Source organism: Talpa occidentalis, unplaced genomic scaffold, assembly GCF_014898055.3.
Source record: "Talpa occidentalis isolate TD23 unplaced genomic scaffold, MPIMG_talOcc4v2.1 talOcc4.10, whole genome shotgun sequence".
Taxonomy (NCBI): domain Eukaryota; kingdom Metazoa; phylum Chordata; class Mammalia; order Eulipotyphla; family Talpidae; genus Talpa; species Talpa occidentalis.
In genome coordinates this window covers 57,932,913-57,952,637 of record NW_023600993.1, presented here as the reverse complement: position 1 = coordinate 57,952,637, position 19,725 = coordinate 57,932,913, and the positions used below count along the sequence as shown (strand labels likewise).

Sequence of the window (19,725 nt, the reverse complement as noted above, 5' to 3'; positions counted from 1 at the left end):
ACTAAAGAACTCTGGGAAAAGCAATGAAAGCAGAATAGATGAAATGGAAGAACGAATAAGTAATCTTGAAGACACAGAAATAAAAAGAACCAAAACAGAAAAGGAAAGAGAAGGCAGAAGGAAAAAGAATGAAGAAAGACTTCGGGAACTATCTGACTCCATGAGGAAAGGAAATATAAGAGTTATAGGAATTCCAGAAGGAGAGGAGAGAGATGTAGGAACAGAGAAAATATTCATGGATATAATTGAAGAGAACTTCCCAAATGAGAAGAAGGAGCTGAAAATTGATATACAAGAAGCAAGAAGAACACCAAACTTCCACGACGAAAGGAAAAACACAGCAAGACACATAATAGTAAAGCTCCCAAGAATCCAGGACAAGGAAAAAATAATGAAGCTGACAAGAGGGAAGAAACAGATAACATTCAAAGGAAAACCAATCAGGCTGACATCAGACTTCTCTGAAGAAACTCTACGGGCAAGGAGAGAGTGGAGGGACATAGTCAACAGACTCCAAGAAAACAGATGCCAAGCAAGAATACTCTATCCCGCAAAGCTCTCTTTCCTCCATGAAGAAAGAATATGGACCTTCCCAGACAAAGAGAAACTCCGGAATTTCATTGCGACTAAACCCCCACTCCAAAAAATACTACAAGGAATCCTAAAGCCAGAACCTCAGAGGGACGAATAACAACGAAAGAAGATCAAAAAAAAAAAAAGTTATTAAAAGAATAAATAAATAAAATCAAAGGAAAGACAAACATAATGGCAACTACAGATGCTAACATATCAATATTAACTCTAAATGTAAATGGACTAAACTCTTCAATAAAAAGACACAGAGTTGCAGCCTGGATTAAGAAACAAAACCCAACCTTTTGCTGTCTCCAGGAAACACATTTAGCTACAAAAGATAAAAATAGGCTCAAAGTCAAAGGATGGAAAACAATCCTACAAGCAAATGGGCCAAAAAAGAAAGCAGGAACAGCTATACTTATATCAGATAAAACAGACTTCAAACTCAAAAAAATAAAAAGAGACCCCAATGGTCACTACATTATGATTAAGGGGACAATACTTCAAGAAGAAATAACACTCATTAACATATACTCACCAAACGAAAGAGCACCAAAATATATCAGACAACTGTTGTCCTCTCTGAAAACAGACATCAGAGAAAACACATATGTAGTGGGAGACTTCAACACACCACTATCAACAATGGATAGATCAACAAGACAAAAAATAAGTAAAGAAACTAAAGCTCTAAATAAGGACCTAGAGCATTTGGGCTTAACAGACATCTATAGAACACTAAACCCAAAAAAAACGGAGTACACATTTTTCTCAAGCGCACACGGATCATTCTCCAGGATCGATCACATACTGGGGCACAAGACAAACATCAACAGATACACCAAGATTGAAATCATACCAACCATCTTTTCTGACCACGAAGGCATCAAACTAGAAATAAATCATAAAAAGAAGGCAAGGAACTATCCTACCTCATGGAGATTAAAAGCCACACTACTGGAAGACCACTGGACTAATGAGGAGATCAAAGAAGAAATTAAAAAATTCTTTGAATTGAATGACAAGGAGGACACCAATATCCTAAATGTATGGGATGCAGCAAAAGCAGTAATAAGAGGAAAATATATAGCAATAGAAGCTCACATCAAAAAACAAGAAAGAACTCAAAGAAACAACCTAATCTCGAAGCTCAAAGATCTAGAAAAAGAACAACAAAAAAACCCCAGAACCAGTAGAAGAAAAGAAATAATAAAAACCAAAGCAGAAATAAATGAAATTGAAACTAAAAAAACAATCCAAAAGATCAATGAAACCAAGAGCTGGTTCTTTGAAAAAATAAATAAAATAGACAAACCCCTAGCCAGGCTCACAAAGGAAAAAAGGGAGAAAGCACAAATACACAGAATCATAAATGAAAGAGGAGAAATCACAACGGACACAGCAGAAATCAAAAGAATAATCAGTAACTACTATGAACAGTTATATGGAAACAAGTTCAACAATCTAGAGGAGATGGACAAATTCCTACAACTCTACAATCACCCAAAGCTAGATAAAGAAGAAATAGAACACCTAAACAGACCAATTACAAGCAGCGAAATTGAAATGGTAATTAAAAAACTCCCCAAAAACAAAAGCCCAGGACCTGATGGATTTACAAATGAATTCTACCAAACATTCAGAGACGAATTAGTGCCTATCCTTCACAAACTCTTCCAAAAAATTGAGAAGGAAGGGACAATACCAAACACGTTCTATGAAGCCAATATTACACTAATACCAAAACCGAATAAGGACAACACAAAAAAGGAAAACTATAGGCCAATCTCCCTAATGAACACTGATGCAAAAATCCTCAATAAAATTTTAGCTATCAGAATCCAACAATGTATCCATAAGATAATTCACCACGACCAAGTTGGATTCATTCCAGGGGCACAAGGATGGTTTAACATCCGAAAATCAATCAACGTTATCCAACACATCAACAAAAAGAAATATAAAAACCATATGATAATATCAATAGATGCTGAGAAAGCTTTCGACAAAGTGCAACACCCATTCATGATAAAAGCCCTTGAAATTCTTGGGATACAAGGAACATACCTCAACATCATAAAGGCCATCTATGACAAGCCAACAGCCAGTATCATTCTCAATGGTGAAAAGCTGAAAGCAATTCTATTAAGATCTGGAACAAGACAAGGATGTCCACTCTCACCACTGCTTTTCAATATAATACTGGAAGTCCTAGCCAGAGCAATAAGACAAGAGAAAGACATCCAAGGAATCCAAATAGGAAAAGAAGAAGTCAAACTATCACTATTTGCAGATGATATGATAATATACATAGAGAACCCCAAAATCTCCACAGAAAAACTAATTCAACTCATCAATCAATTCAGTAAAGTGGCAGGATACAAAATCAACACGCAAAAGTCAGTAGCCTTCCTATACACAAACAATAAATCTGAAGAAGAAGAAATCAAAAAAACCACCCCTTTTATTATCGAAACAAAAAAAATCAAATATTTGGGAATAAATCTAACAAAAGAGGTAAAGGACCTATACAAAGAAAACTATAAAACACTGTTAAAAGAAATAGAAGAAGACACAAAGAAATGGAAAGACATCCCCTGCTCATGGATTGGAAGAATAAACATTATTAAAATGGCCATCCTACCAAAAGCAATATACAGATTCAATGCTATTCCAATCAAAATCTCAATGGCATTCTTCAAAGAAATAGAACAATTATTGATGAAATTCATATGGAATCACCAAAAACCCCGAATAGCCAAAGCTCTACTGAAAAAAAAGAAGGAAATGGAGGCATCACACTCCCAGACTTCAAACTATACTACAAAGCCATAATCATCAAAACTGCATGGTATTGGAACAAGAACAGACATACAGACCAATGGAATCGAATAGAAAATCCAGAAATAAACCCACAGATTTATGGTCAACTAATCTTTGACAAAGGAGCAAAGACTATGCATTGGAGCAAAGAAAGTTTGTTCAATAAATGGTGCTGGGAAAACTGGGTCGCTACATGCAAAAGAATGAAGCTTGACCACTACCTCACACCATACACAAAAATCAACTCAAAATGGATTAAAGAACTAGACATAAGACCTGAAACCATAAAATACATAGAAGGAAATATAGGCGAAACACTACGGGATTTGCATATCAAAGACATCTTTACAGACACATCACCCAAAGCAGTGATAGTGAAGAGAAAGATAAACAGCTGGGACTACATCAAATTAAAGAGCTTCTGCACAGCAAAAGAGACAATAACAAAAACAAAGAGAAACCCCACCAACTGGGAGAACATTTTTGCACCCAACACTAATGATAAAGGACTGATCACAAAAATCTGCAAAGAGCTGATGAGACTCAGCAACAACAAAGAAAATAATCCAGTCAAAAAATGGGCAGAAGAGCTAAAAAGAAACTTCTCTGAAGAGGAAATGCAAATGGCCAACAGACATATGAAAAAATGTTCAACATCACTTGTAATCAGGGAAATGCAAATCAAAACTACCATGAGATACCATCTCACACCAGTGAGAATGGCACATATTAAAAAAACTAGCAACAACAAATGTTGGCGAGGATGTGGAGAAAAAGGAACTCTTGTGCACTGTTGGTGGGAGTGCAAACTGGTCCAACCACTATGGAGAGCTGTGTGGAGATTTCTGGACCTACTAAACATAGAGCTTCCATATGATCCAGCAATTCCACTCCTATGTATTTACCCAAAGGACACAGAAACATCAATTCCAAAGAACACCTGCACTCCTATGTTTATAGCAGCACTGTTTACAATAGCTAAGCTTTGGAAACAGCCCAAATGCCCAAAAATAGATGACTGGATCAAGAAGATGTGGTACATATATACCATGGAATATTACTCAGCATTCAAAAAAGATAAACACATGCAATTTGCAGCAACATGGATGGCGCTGGAAGGGATCATGCTCAGCGAAATAAGCCAAAAAGAAAAAGAAAAATACCGGATGGTCTCACTCATAGCAGGAATCTAGAAAACTTAAATAAGGGACCAGGAAAATGAATATAAGAAAGTGAAAATCAAAATCAACAAAAAACTATGAACCAGAGACACTTTTTGGGGGGTGGGGGGCGGGAGGGGAAGGATTGGGGTCAGAATGGGGCGTTTGCAATTGTATGGGGGAATATAAAAATAAAATTTAATATTAAAAAAAAAAAAATAATAATTATTTACTATATAATATTATTTACTATATTATTTAGTATTTACTATATAATATTATTTATTATTTACTATATAATATTATTTACTATATTATTTAGACTGAAATTGTGCCCACCCTCTGTCTTCTCAAAATTTAAGATCTCTGGGGCCTCCCCGGTGGCGCAGCGGTTGAGCGCTGGGTTGCGAAGCTGCCCGTGGCCTCTGCGGCGCCGGTTCGATCCCCGGCTGCTCCCCGGCCACCAATGGAGGGTCCCACATGGCGCGCAGACCTCTCCTGCCGCCCGCTGCTCCCCTCAGCAGTGTACTTCGGTCCTTCTGCCTGTTCTGCTCCCCGCTCTGGCTCTGGTGAATTCTCTCACCCTCCCGTGCTTCTGACTGTACCCAGTGCATGTATAAAACAAAACAAACAAATAAATGAATAAAAAAAAAAAATTAAGATCTCTGAATCCAGCATTCAGATGAGGGTATAGATAAGTGACAAAAAATACAAATGATGAATATTTAATCATATCGTGTTTCTTGCATGAATAGTCTAGATTTTGGGTCATTAGATGTTCTTGGGTTTGGGGGTTCCTTAAGTCTTGACTATGGCTATAAAAGAATGTTTAGGCAAAATAAAGCAAAGTTACTTGAGGACAGTATGTCCAAGAGGTCTGGGTGGCCAGGGTCCAGGGAAGAATAGCTGCCAGGAAAGGCAGAGGAGTCTGGCTTAAATGGGGTACAGGGGGCTGCTTACTCCAGCCCTTTCCAGTGTAACTGCACAGGTGTCCAGGCTGTTGGTTTATCAGTTCAGGCAGGAGTTTCTTAGTCACTCCCTGTGACTTTGGGCTCCTGGGGTGTAGTTTTATCAACTCCAGCAGCAGGGGTGGGGGTTGCCTTCCCCCCTTTGCTGCTCTTGGTCTCCTCAGGCTTTATTGTCCTGCCTATAAGTTGGCGTCAGGTACTGCCTTTGCCTCTCTGTGCATTTCTTGACTCTCCTCAGGCTTTATCAGCTCTGGCAAGGGTTTCCTGGAGTTGTGGGTATGCTCACTGCTAATCTTTCTTTTAGGCACCGCCCTCCCCACCCTAACTGTCCAACACTTTAACTCAGATAGGAGTCAGATAGGAGTCTTGCCTGAACCCTTCTCCTCCTATATTCTCTAATTTGATTTAGAAGATCAATGTTATCTGCCGTGGAATTACTTATAGAATTGCAGCTTTTTTGCAGTTAAACTTGGAACCCACCGAACTTCTATTGACTCAGAAAGAAGGTAGAACCCAGCATTTACTTGTATCAATTATTAGGATGCCAGTATCCAGAGACCACATATTAGCAAGCCTTGACCTTCAAAACTAAGTCCTACCTTCTGGGCAGTGTGTTTTGGCTTGAGGATGTCTTCGGGAGGTGCCAGGTACCCCTGTGCCCTGCTCCGCCCCAGGTGGTTCATGTGCCTGCACCTGTGCCCTTCACCACCAGCCACCATTTGCAGGTCTCACCATGGGCCCCTGCCACCAAAAGGAGCTCCCAAGCACCCAGAAGCCCATTTTCTGCCATGCTCAATGAAAACTCCCCCTCGGTCAGAATTCTTCTTCATCTTTCTCCAATCCTATCACATTTCTATACTGAGCAACTTGTTACATTATCACCCCATACTTGAGCCTCTATGGTGGAGTTTGGTTTTCTTCTGGGTTTCTTGTGTTTCTCTTTGGGCTTGTGGCTGCAGTTTTTACCACTATTTCAGTGCTCATCTCCTTTTTAATGAGTGTAACCCTGAGAGGTGGTGGGGAGGTTAGGACAGGGACTATCTTGTTCACTTGTGGCATCTCATTCTGCTGCAGGCACAGATGTTTGCAGGCCAAGTGAATGAGTGAGCAATGATGGCTACTGGCCAGCAGTGATCACTTCTTCTCCTCCTCTCAGCTGCCCTGTCCTCCTGTCCTCCCCATCTCTCTGCTACATGTGCTCTGCACTGCTGGCTAGTGGTTTGTGTTGGAATGTTGGCTGTCCTCAAAGGTACAAAAGAATTTCAACTTCAGTTTTGGCATACTTTATTTTGGTACCCTTATAATTCCCATAAAAATCCCTGGAGCCTAGATTAGGCCCAACAAAGATTCTGGTTATTGGGCTGTCGCCATCCACAGTGGAGGCTACGTGGGAGGCAACCACGCTTGCAATTTCACCTCCTCCTGACCTTGCCAAAACTGAGCGTAGCCTGCATCCTTGAGTTGCCATCAGAGTGTGGAGAAACATCTCTGTCCACTTGGAAGCTGACCTCTTCTTCATGTTCCCTTACAGTCATGGTGTCCATTCAAATCACAGACAGCCAAGGCTCCCAGGGGCAGCCATGCACCGTGGAGGTCACCGTGCTGCCGCGTTTCCATAGCAATCACTGTCCAGAGGAGGACATGTGAGTAACACCACACAGAGGCACCCTTGGAGGTTCCCCTTCCCACGTCAGCAACACAGTAGAGGTAGCATTGGCTCCTAGGAACTCAGATCCTGATAACAAGAGATTGCCAGAGTCTTGCCATTACCATCTTGCCAAATCAAATTGAGTGGTATTTGTGCAAGTACCTCAGGGCCCATAAAGCACTTTCTCTGTTCTTAGTGTGCTTTGTTTTTGTTGGAATCATAAACATATTTCTTATGGAGTCTTTAAAAAAGTTTTTAGCTTTTGTCTTCAAGAGCTACTTGACTGTTTTTGTTATAGGACAGGGAGAGGGGCAGCCCAAACCCCGCAAACCTGCCTATTCTAAATGGGTTCTGCCATCCGCCTCATCAACACAAAACATATGACACTTTAATGGGAAGAAACTTTAATAAAAACTAGGAAACAATACAGGTAAGGCAAAGAGTCTAGTTTCTAAATGAAGCACCCAAAGTTACCCGTCCCCTCGTGGGTAAAACTCCATCCATATGGGATCGGCCCAAAGCAAGGCCCCAAAGCCTGCCACAAGTCTAAAGCATCTTCCAGTGGGGACCCACAGAAAAGAGTCAGAAACAACCAGACAAGCCCGGAAGGAAAAGAGCAAAATCAACATCAAGATAAAAGCTGCCATTGTCACCTCCCCATGGGTCTCACCCACATCTGTGTCACCCCGTCCACGACCAAAAGACAAGCGCAGCTTCTTCACATGTCTCTAGGCTCCACGCGCCTCCTCCAGGTCTCCTGGATCCATCCTGCTTCCTTCCTCAGTCCCTTCTTCTGCTTCTCCTCTTCCTGCTCAGCTCCACCCTCCCTTGGGTGGGGCAGGGAACCTCCCCCTTTCCTGGGGACCACCCTGTTACAATCCCCCCTTTTAATTTTTATTCCACCATATCTATGGTGGCACAGATCTCAGGGTGTAGTCTTAGGAGACAGTCTTTTTTCAGGGTTCCAATGTGTGTAAGAGAAGCAACAATTAGTCAGCAGCATTGTCCATGAATGTCCAGTATGACAGTTTCATTACTTAAAAATAGCCCATTATCCAAGCCAAAAGAAAAAAAAGTTGGAGCATTGGCTAAAACAAGATAGCAAATATATCAAAATCACAGGGAAAAAATGTTAAAATGGTTCAACTTATGCAAAAACGAATTTTCTCAACCTTGATCCCAAACTTTAACAGCATAGCAAAAATTTGCAAATTAAATTTACTTTTAAACCATTTTTCCTATTTTTGCATAAAATCACAGGGCAGAAAATAACTAACAGCAATTTTTAGCTGGCTTTGTTGAAATACTCCACACAGGATCAGAGCGAACCGGTGGCATCCAGTCCATGTAGGCTTCAGGTATAAAGTTGGTCTCATCAGACTCCTGGGCTTTCCTCTTCTCGAGGGTACCAGGGCATTTTCGTTGGCCGGGTTGTCCAGTCCTGCCAATGGAGGCAAGCTTCCTCACCTTCTTTGGAGGTCTCTGGAACCCTACAAACAAGGCAAACAGGTTCTCCTCTTCTTGGTTCAGGTCTTTTTCAACTTTTTGGAAGAACTCCACACAAAGCCACACAATCAAACTCACGTCCAATTTTTTTGTTAAAACAGGCAAAATCCCTATGTAAGTTATGCAAAAACAGACTCTAAGATAAGTAGCAAAATTACTACCACTATTTGTATGCCATGTTGGTATCAAGGGGAGAGAAAATGTGACAAGTTAGCTTTGCTGGAAAAAAAATTGCAACCATGAATGGCGAACTTGTTTGCCTCTATCTTTGTCTCCCTCCGCCCTAACTGGGCAGATATACAGTCCATGCTGCATACTTTATTAACGCTGGATGAGCAGAGGATGGTATTCAGGAAAGCCAGGGAGGAGGCTGACCGTCTCCACCAACAGGATAGGCAGTCCCCAGAGCCGGAGGTTGTTGTCCCAGAGAGAGATCCTGGATGGGACCCTAACAATGGAGGAATGGCGATGTTGGATCTGTATAAAAAATGCTTATTGGTAGGACTGCAGCAGGGAACCTCCCCCTTTCCTGGGGACCACCCTGTTACATTTTGACCCATGGCCCTTTCCCCTTTATTAACGTTTTCTGAGAAATATTTTGGTACTCTATGAATGTTCTTCCTTCTTTTTTTTTTTTTTTTTTTTAATCTTAAATTTTATTTTTATATTCCCCCATACAATTGCAAACGACCCATTCTGACCCCAATCCTTCCCCTCCCGCCCCCCCCCAAAAAGTGTCTCTGGTTCATAGTTTTTTGTTGATTTTGATTTTCACTTTCTTATATTCATTTTCCTGGTCCCTTATTTAAGTTTTCTAGATTCCTGCTATGAGTGAGACCATCTGGTATTTTTCTTTTTCTTTTTGGCTTATTTCGCTGACCATGATCCCTTCCAGCGCCATCCATGTTGCTGCAAATTGCATGTGTTTATCTTTTTTGAATGCTGAGTAATATTCCATGGTATATATGTACCACATCTTCTTGATCCAGTCATCTACTTTTGGGCATTTGGGTTGTTTCCAAAGCTTAGCTATTGTAAACAGTGCTGCTATAAACATAGGGGTGCAGGTGCTCTTTGGAATTGATGTTTCTGTGTCCTTTGGGTAAATACCTAGGAGTGGAATTGCTGGATCATATGGAAGCTCTATGTTTAGTAGGTCCAGAAATCTCCACACAGCTCTCCATAATGGTTGGACCAGTTTGCACTCCCACCAACAGTGCACAAGAGTTCCTTTTTCTCCACATCCTCGCCAACATTTGTTGTTGCTAGTTTTTTTAATATGTGCCATTCTCACTGGTGTGAGATGGTATCTCATGGTAGTTTTGATTTGCATTTCCCTGATTGCAAGTGATGTTGAACATTTTTTCATATGTCTGTTGGCCATTTGCATTTCCTCTTCAGAGAAGTTTCTTTTTAGCTCTTCTGCCCATTTTTTGACTGGATTATTTTCTTTGTTGTTGCTGAGTCTCATCAGCTCTTTGCAGATTTTTGTGATCAGTCCTTTATCATTAGTGTTGGGTGCAAAAATGTTCTCCCAGTTGGTGGGGTTTCTCTTTGTTTTTGTTATTGTCTCTTTTGCTGTGCAGAAGCTCTTTAATTTGATGTAGTCCCATCTGTTTATCTTTGTCTTCACTATCACTGCTTTGGGTGATGTGTCTGTAAAGATGTCTTTGATGTGCAAATCCCGTAGTGTTTCGCCTATATTTCCTTCTATGTATTTTATGGTTTCAGGTCTTATGTCTAGTTCTTTAATCCATTTTGAGTTGATTTTTGTGTATGGTGTGAGGTAGTGGTCAAGCTTCATTCTTTTGCATGTAGCGACCCAGTTTTCCCAGCACCATTTATTGAACAAACTTTCTTTGCTCCAATGCATAGTCTTTGCTCCTTTGTCAAAGATTAGTTGACCATAAATCTGTGGGTTTATTTCTGGATTTTCTATTCGATTCCATTGGTCTGTATGTCTGTTCTTGTTCCAATACCATGCAGTTTTGATGATTATGGCTTTGTAGTATAGTTTGAAGTCTGGGAGTTTGATGCCTCCATTTCCTTCTTTTTTTTTCAGTAGAGCTTTGGCTATTCGGGGTTTTTGGTGATTCCATATGAATTTCATCAATAATTGTTCTATTTCTTTGAAGAATGCCATTGAGATTTTGATTGGAATAGCATTGAATCTGTATATTGCTTTTGGTAGGATGGCCATTTTAATAATGTTTATTCTTCCATTCCATGAGCAGGGGATGTCTTTCCATTTCTTTGTGTCTTCTTCTATTTCTTTTAACAGTGTTTTATAGTTTTCTTTGTATAGGTCCTTTACCTCTTTTGTTAGATTTATTCCCAAATATTTGATTTTTTTTGTTTCAATAATAAAAGGGGTGGTTTTTTTGATTTCTTCTTCTTCAGATTTATTGTTTGTGTATAGGAAGGCTACTGACTTTTGCGTGTTGATTTTGTATCCTGCCACTTTACTGAACTGATTGATGAGTTGAATTAGTTTTTCTGTGGAGATTTTGGGGTTCTCTAAGTATATTATCATATCATCTGCAAATAGTGATAGTTTGACTTCTTCTTTTCCTATTTGGATTCCTTGGATGTCTTTCTCTTGTCTTATTGCTCTGGCTAGGACTTCCAGTATTATATTGAAAAGCAGTGGTGAGAGTGGACATCCTTGTCTTGTTCCAGATCTTAATGGAATTGCTTTCAGCTTTTCACCATTGAGAATGATACTGGCTGTTGGCTTGTCATAGATGGCCTTTATGATGTTGAGGTATGTTCCTTGTATCCCAAGAATTTCAAGGGCTTTTATCATGAATGGGTGTTGCACTTTGTCGAAAGCTTTCTCAGCATCTATTGATATTATCATATGGTTTTTATATTTCTTTTTGTTGATGTGTTGGATAACGTTGATTGATTTTCGGATGTTAAACCATCCTTGTGCCCCTGGAATGAATCCAACTTGGTCGTGGTGAATTATCTTATGGATACATTGTTGGATTCTGATAGCTAAAATTTTATTGAGGATTTTTGCATCAGTGTTCATTAGGGAGATTGGCCTATAGTTTTCCTTTTTTGTGTTGTCCTTATTCGGTTTTGGTATTAGTGTAATATTGGCTTCATAGAACGTGTTTGGTATTGTCCCTTCCTTCTCAATTTTTTGGAAGAGTTTGTGAAGGATAGGCACTAATTCGTCTCTGAATGTTTGGTAGAATTCATTTGTAAATCCATCAGGTCCTGGGCTTTTGTTTTTGGGGAGGTTTTTGATTACCATTTCAATTTCGCTGCTTGTAATTGGTCTGTTTAGGTGTTCTATTTCTTCTTTATCTAGCTTTGGGTGGTTGTAGAGTTATAGGAATTTGTCCATCTCCTCTAGATTGTTGAACTTGTTTCCATATAACTGTTCATAGTAGTTACTGATTATTCTTTTGATTTCTGCTGTGTCCGTTGTGATTTCTCCTCTTTCATTTATGATCCTGTGTATTTGTGCTTTCTCCCTTTTTTCCTTTGTGAGCCTGGCTAGGGGTTTGTCTATTTTATTTATTTTTTCAAAGAACCAGCTCTTGGTTTCATTGATCTTTGGGATTGTTTTTTAAGTTTCAATTTCATTTATTTCTGCTTTGGTTTTTATTATTTCTTTTCTTCTACTGGATTTGGGGTTTTTTTGTTGTTCTTTTTCTAGATCTTTGAGCTTCGAGATTAGGTTGTTTCTTTGAGTTCTTTCTTGTTTTTTGATGTGAGCTTCTATTGCTATATATTTTCCTCTTATTACTGCTTTTGCTGCATCCCATACATTTAGGATATTGGTGTCCTCCTTGTCATTCAATTCAAAGAATTTTTTAATTTCTTCTTTGATCTCCTCATTAGTCCAGTGGTCTTCCAGTAGTGTGGCTTTTAATCTCCATGAGGTAGGATAGTTCCTTGCCTTCTTTTTATGATTTATTTCTAGTTTGATGCCTTCGTGGTCAGAAAAGATGGTTGGTATGATTTCAATCTTGGTGTATCTGTTGATGTTTGTCTTGTGCCCCAGTATGTGATCGATCCTGGAGAATGATCCGTGTGCGCTTGAGAAAAATGTGTACTCCGTTTTTTTGGGGTTTAGTGTTCTATAGATGTCTGTTAAGCCCAAATGCTCTAGGTCCTTATTTAGAGCTTTAGTTTCTTTACTTATTTTTTGTCTTGTTGATCTATCCATTGTTGATAGTGGTGTGTTGAAGTCTCCCACTACGTATGTGTTTTCTCTGATGTCTGTTTTCAGAGAGGACAACAGTTGTCTGATATATTTTGGTGCTCTTTCGTTTGGTGAGTATATGTTAATGAGTGTTATTTCTTCTTGAAATATTGTCCCCTTAATCATAATGTAGTGACCATTGGGGTCTCTTTTTATTTTTTTGAGTTTGAAGTCTGTTTTATCTGATATAAGTATAGCTGTTCCTGCTTTCTTTTTTGGCCCATTTGCTTGTAGGATTGTTTTCCATCCTTTGACTTTGAGCCTATTTTTATCTTTTGTAGCTAAATGTGTTTCCTGGAGACAGCAAAAGGTTGGGTTTTGTTTCTTAATCCAGGCTGCAACTCTGTGTCTTTTTATTGAAGAGTTTAGTCCATTTACATTTAGAGTTAATATTGATATGTTAGCATCTGTATTTGCCATTATGTTTGTCTTTCCTTTGATTTTATTTATTTATTCTTTTAATAACTTTTTTTTTTTTTTGGTCTTCTTTCGTTGTTATTCGTCCCTCTGAGGTTCTGGCTTTAGGATTCCTTGTAGTATTTTTTGGAGTGGGGGTTTAGTCGCAATGAAATTCCGGAGTTTCTCTTTGTCTGGGAAGGTCCATATTCTTTCTTCATGGAGGAAAGAGAGCTTTGCGGGATAGAGTATTCTTGCTTGGCATCTGTTTTCTTGGAGTCTGTTGACTATGTCCCTCCACTCTCTCCTTGCCCGTAGTGTTTCTTCAGAGAAGTCTGATGTCAGCCTGATTGGTTTTCCTTTGAATGTTATCTGTTTCTTCCCTCTTGTCAGCTTCATTATTTTTTCCTTGTCCTGGATTCTTGGGAGCTTTACTATTATGTGTCTTGCTGTGTTTTTCCTTTCGTCGTGGAAGTTTGGTGTTCTTCTTGCTTCTTGTATATCAATTTTCAGCTCCTTCTTCTCATTTGGGAAGTTCTCTTCAATTATATCCATGAATATTTTCTCTGTTCCTACATCTCTCTCCTCTCCTTCTGGAATTCCTATAACTCTTATATTTCCTTTCCTCATGGAGTCAGATAGTTCCCGAAGTCTTTCTTCATTGTTTTTCCTTCGTACTTCTCTTTCCTTTTCTGTTTTGGTTCTTTTTATTTCTGTGTCTTCAAGAGAACTTATTCGTTCTTCCATTTCATCTATTCTGCTTTCCTTGCTTTTCCCAGAGTTCTTTAGTTCCTCCATTAATTCTTTGATCTCCTGCACTTCTTTTACTTCCCTCTTTAGGGACTCAATTTCATTCTTCTGACCATTGTTTTCCCTCTTTAGGGACTCAATTTCCTTCTTCTGATCTATCACTTTTTTAATCATGGCAATTTTAAATTCTCTTTCTGAAGGCTCAGAAGTTCTTCCAAGTTGCTGTCGTTGCAATCTGGGGAGTGGTTTTCTTTTTGTGGTGTGCTTCTTTCCTGAGGAGTTGTTAGGTTGCGTGTGGTTCTTCTACTCCTTACTGTCTGTTTTCTAATTTGTCATATGCGTTGGGACACTGTGATGCTCGGACTGACTGGCATCTTGGGTGAACTTCTCTGCTCCCCTCTGGCTCTTCCAGGAGCCATCTCTGCCTTCTGGGGGAGCTTTCTGCTGGTTTTAGGCAGTTTTTACTGAAGAAATGTCCCTGTTCTCAAATGGCAAAGCGGGATGCAGTCCCTGCGCCTCCGGTTTCAGGCACACTCTTCTGCGCACCCGGTCTGCCCCGGACGTGGGTGCCTGCTCCCTCTGTGGGCTCAGACTGCTGGTCGGAAGGGGCCTGGCGTGGAATAACTTCCCGGCTGGCCACTGCAGAAGCGTTCTGCCCTTTTCAAGCAGTCTTAAGAAATTTCCTGTTCTATGGGGTGTTAGTGACTTTTTTTTTCCTGGTCACTAGGTGGCGCCAGAGATCTCTCCTATTGTCCTTGGGGGGCTGTTTTTCGTCCCCCCCACCCCGTGGGACAGGGAACAGAGCGGGAATGGTAGGGTACACCTCAACAGCTTTGGGGTGCTGTGTCTGCCTTGTGCCCCACCGTCGTGGAGAACCCACGCCCCGAATTTTCGTGCCCCGGGTCTCAGTTCAAAGCCCTCAGTTCCAGGACGCGGGCTGTAGCCCAGTTCTGTGGCGCGGGAATGGCGCCTTTTGCACTGCTCCCGTGCCTGGGTGCCTGGTTCCTGCTCACTCAGGGAGGGACCTTCACCTCAGTGAGGACCTCCGCGCGTCTCCCCACAAGCCTAGGTCGTCTCCCCGCAAGCCTAGGTTGCAGGCGCGGGTACCTGGGCAGCCGCGATTCTGGTCTGCACTTGCTTTTCAAGCTCCCTGAGCGCGCTGCGTTTCCGCGCCAGCTTACCGGCAGCCCGGGCTGTGTGCGCGTCTCCCGGGGTCTTTGTTCTTTTCTAATGGCGCCCGGAGCCGTTCGCTCACCGCCACAGCGAATCCTGCAGGGTTCGCCTCAGCTCCCGTTCACGGGGTGTGGTGGCTGCAATAGTTCCTTTCCACTCCCAGTCCCGCTTGCTGCTTCGTTTGTTCTTGTGGGCCGTTTTGGTTTGTTGTTTTCTTCCTCTCTGCGGGTCGGAGAGTGCCGCCTCTGTGGGCGGGGGAAGGGAGCAGGGTTCTGCGCTTCCCTCCCTTCTAGTCCTCTTTTATGGCCACTTTCTTCTTAGGGCAGTTTGCTGGCGTCACCTGTTTATCTTCCGTGTCCCGGTTCTCACTGGGACCTGCCGCTTTTCCTCCCTATTAACTTTTTTTAATGGGAGATCTTACTCGCAGCGTCTCCTCGCCGCCATGTTGCTCCGCCCCCCTCGAATGTTCTTCCTTCTTAATCTTCATTTTCTTTTGTTGGCTTAGTAATCTTTGGAAATCATTTATATCCTGGTATAGGACATCAGACCTGCCTTATAACATTGACGATGTTTCTTAATAATGATTTATCTTCTTTTGTGAAAAATTTAGCAATTTCGTCTTTGTGCCCTGTTCTTCCAGTTTGACTTGTCATGTAGATATAGTCCATTGAACTAGCTGGAAAATGACAGTTGATCATACCTTTAAAATAAATCCTTCTGCTGGGCAGAGGGCAAATAAGTAAAGCTGGGCAAATAAGAACCCAAATTATTCCAGCTCTGAAGTTGTGGACTGTGTTACCTCTCTGTTGCTTCATTCTGTTTTCATGAATAGCATCCACATTAATACCTTCATAAATGAGCTAATGAAAAAGATCTTTATCCCTTTCAGTTGAATGAACAAAAACAAGAACAGGTGGCTAGACTTTTTTTAATGAGTTCTCTCAGGGCCAGAGCTTTCTCAATCTCAGATGCAGTAAAGAGAAGTTTTTGTTCTCCAGTCTCCTTGCTCCAGTGGCTACAGTGATGACATTGTCTAGACTGAATTTGTTCAGCTTCATACACACAAGTTGCGCTGAACATTGCTCTTCTAACCTTGTGGGATATGCCAACTAGGAAATGGAAGCCAAAGGGTCTCCAAAACCAGTTTTACCATTTTAAAACAGTCTGTTAACATTTTCAAGTCTATTCCTAGAGAATCTTGCTTTAATAAATAGATTAGTCAATTTGGAATAGTGACAAAGATATCAACTTCTTAGATGATTTGGGTCCAGATTTCTTGGCTACCACTGCTACTTTATGGGTCATGTGGCTCCTGAATCCTGTGCCCTCAGACATTTTTACTAACTCTTGGTGAACGTGACTGGCAAGTGGTGGCAGTATAACGAGGGCCCTGAAGCTTGTGTTTGTTAGTTTTTTCATCTGTATTAAAGTGGGAAAGTGAAAAGTTCAAATCTTTACAGATCCAGTAGGAACAGAAGCCAGAAGTTTTCCACCATGGAGCTCAACTGGAATGGTTTGTATTCGGATTGGCCTAGTAGTCTATATCTAGAATATTCTGAAGCAGTCAAAAATTGACTTTGTATCCCTGGTCAAGTTGCTGAAATGTAGCAATTGTGTCAGGAAGATCAGTTCCTTCAGTTCGAATTTTGTGTTTATTCCAGAAGTTTATCTTTTCCTTTCTGAGATGTCCCAACTTTGCTGAAGTTAGTTTACTCTCTCTAAACTTTTTTATCTTCAATTTTTGCTTTCCACAGATGATCTCTACCACGTAGTAGAGGCTTATTCTTGAGAAGTAATTTCTGAAGTCATCTTCTTCCTCCTTTTTCTTGTTCTGCTGTCTTTTTGGTTCAATTAGGTTCTTTTCTTTTTTCTCCTCATTCTGAAGGTCCTGATAAGTTCTTGATGTTATCCCATTGATCTGTGGGACTATCTTTATACCAGCACCATACTGCCTTAATAACAGTATCTTCACAGTAAATTTTGAAATTGGGAGGCAAGAATCCACTAACTCTGCTCTTCCTTTTCAAGATTTCTTTGGTTATTTTGGATTTCCTGGTAATAATAATTGTGTGTGTGTGTGTGTGTGTGTGTGTGTGTGTGTGTATATATATATATATATATATATATGTATGTATATGTATGTATATGTATATATATATGCCACCTGGGATTTTACTAAGGATAGCATTGAATCTGTAGATCACTTTTGGACGTATTGCTATATGGGCGATATGAAATTTTCCTATCTGTGAACCAGGTTTTTCCATTTATTTATAATATAACTTCTTTCAGCACTGTCTTATAGTCCTCAGTGTTGAACTTTTTTTTTTTGTTAAATTTAACAAGTATTTTATTCTTAATGTTATTACAAATGGATTTTTTTCTTAATTTGTTTTGGGGGAGTTTTTATTACTAGTATATAGATATCAGTTTATTTTTATGTATTGATCATACATCCTACAATATTGCTGAGCTCATTTATTAGATCTCACTGTTCTTTAATGCATTCCTTAGGATTTTCTATGGATAAATTCATGTCATCTGCAAATAGAGTTTTACTTCTTCCTTCTAATCTGGAACACTTTCATTTCTTTTTCTTGCTTAATTGTCCTGGTCAGACACCCAGTTTCATACTGGATAGAAGTGGCAAGTAGGGATATCCTTAGTCTTGTTCCTTTATCATGTTGAAGAAGTTCACTTGTATTTCTAGAATTTTGTGCATATTTATTATGAAATGTTGCTGGAGTTTGTCAAATGCTTTAGCTAGATCTGCGAAATGATCATGTGGCTAGTCATATGGTATTAATGTGGTATTGATTGATTTTTATGCTTGAATCACCCTTATATTTCCAGGACAAACCCAACTGTGTCATGGTGTATCAACCATTATAATTGTATGCCATCCATATACAGTGTGGGTGTCTACTTTATTGTGGTTTGAATGCTAACTACCAACTCTGCTTGTTAGAAAGCTCTGACCCTTCAGCCAATAGCTATGTTTGCACTACTTTCCTTCACTTGAATTGATATTTTTGTATCATTCAGTATGCATCTAATGCCTACTTCAGTTCTGACAAAGTGGTTGTTTTATAGAATGTTTACATCATACCTCACTATATATGACTTTCATCTGCGTAGAACAACTTCCTTCTGTGTCATTCTGCCCTGAACCACCCGAAAAACATTTGTATAACAAATGCCACTCCACTCTTAATAGGGTCACTGAAAAGTTTTCCAATTTCTTGGAACAATCATGCTAAATCTTCTATTTCCTCAGATATAATTCCAGCCTGAGAAACCTATCTACCCTCCAGCTGATGGGAAGTTATACAGAAATCAGGAACTATATCATGATGATCACAAAAATCCTGAGTCGTTGGACTAAGGAGAACAGAAATCTGTCCTGTGGTCAATGGTCACAAATACAGGATGCATTCATTTCTACAGTCTGCAGATTAGCTTTGCAGGTACGATAAGAGCCATGCTAGTTCAGCATCTATAAATCTGGACCAGAAAGGTTGGGCATCTGATTGGTTGGCTCACCAGCAAATGGTCATGTTTAGTAAAGAAATGAGACCAGGTGGGCTAGCCAGCTTGGCTCTGATGCATGGTGTGGCTGGCTGCTCTTGACTGCTCATGTTTCACTGGTATTGCTGCTGGTTTATAAAAGAGAGACTGATACAAGCCAATGACTACAGATCTCTCTGCTCATGTTTCTGGAAGTAAAAATTATGTAAATGCAATCTGATATTGTTCAGGTTATGATGATGTGCAACTTTTAAATAAATGACCATACATTCAAATGTCGTTGTTCACAGCACCTGGAATGCCTGTCTTGTAAATGTCATTACAGAACATCTGCCTCAAAGAGAATACATACTTCATTGCAATACTTTCTTCCTCTATCATTCTCTCTTACCCTTTTCCAAAGTTTCCCATTTCCTCTTCCCTCTTGTCAATTCCCTGATGTTGTGTGGGATGTGGCTGAATGTCTAATGGATGGCCAGAGCAGAGATGCAACACTAGTGATAAAAACTTGAGACTGAGGAGGGGATGGCCTTAATGAATGTTGTATCCCATTAGTCTCTTAGCTTAAAAACATGCAATCTATTCTCTGTCTATATGAACAAACCGAAGTATGCAGCTTTAAACTAGATAACTAACTTTCCCTATTTTTTTTTTCCTTTTTATTTGCTTGCATGTTTCTTCTGGCCAGGAAGAAATGATTGATTCTATTCTTATATTGAGGGAACTCATCCACTTTCCTAATAAGGTAAGTGCTATTTCTTTCTAAGTATATTTTCCTGCTTCTTTGTAGAATTACAGGGACCTTTATCAGTTCTTGAAGAATATACTTTGCAGTTACATTTCAACACTAAGATTAGAAATATGATTTTCTGGGTCTCCTTGGTGGCTCAAGGGGTTAAGCACCACACTATGAAGCAATCCACAGCCTCTGCAACATGAGTTTGATCCCTGGCCGGCCAGGGAGAAACCCAAATG

The 19,725-nt window shown here is 40.1% G+C and overlaps 1 protein-coding gene and 1 pseudogene across 11 annotated transcripts in view; one reads left to right on the top strand and one right to left on the bottom strand.

Annotated features, from left to right (window-relative positions):
• The window catches only part of PKD1L1 (polycystin 1 like 1, transient receptor potential channel interacting), a 181,015-nt gene that overhangs the window by 78,747 nt on the left and 82,543 nt on the right, over window positions 1-19,725 (top strand). For all 11 annotated transcript variants that reach the window (XM_037501593.2, XM_054695721.1, XM_054695734.1 and 8 more), the window contains 3 exons: window positions 7,059-7,170; window positions 18,500-18,689; window positions 19,439-19,495. In XM_037501593.2, the coding sequence (XP_037357490.1) occupies window positions 7,059-7,170; window positions 18,500-18,689; window positions 19,439-19,495 (359 nt within the window). The remainder of the gene's footprint in view (window positions 1-7,058; window positions 7,171-18,499; window positions 18,690-19,438; window positions 19,496-19,725) is intronic.
• Window positions 7,248-18,352, bottom strand: LOC119237528 (probable ATP-dependent RNA helicase DDX52; annotated as a pseudogene).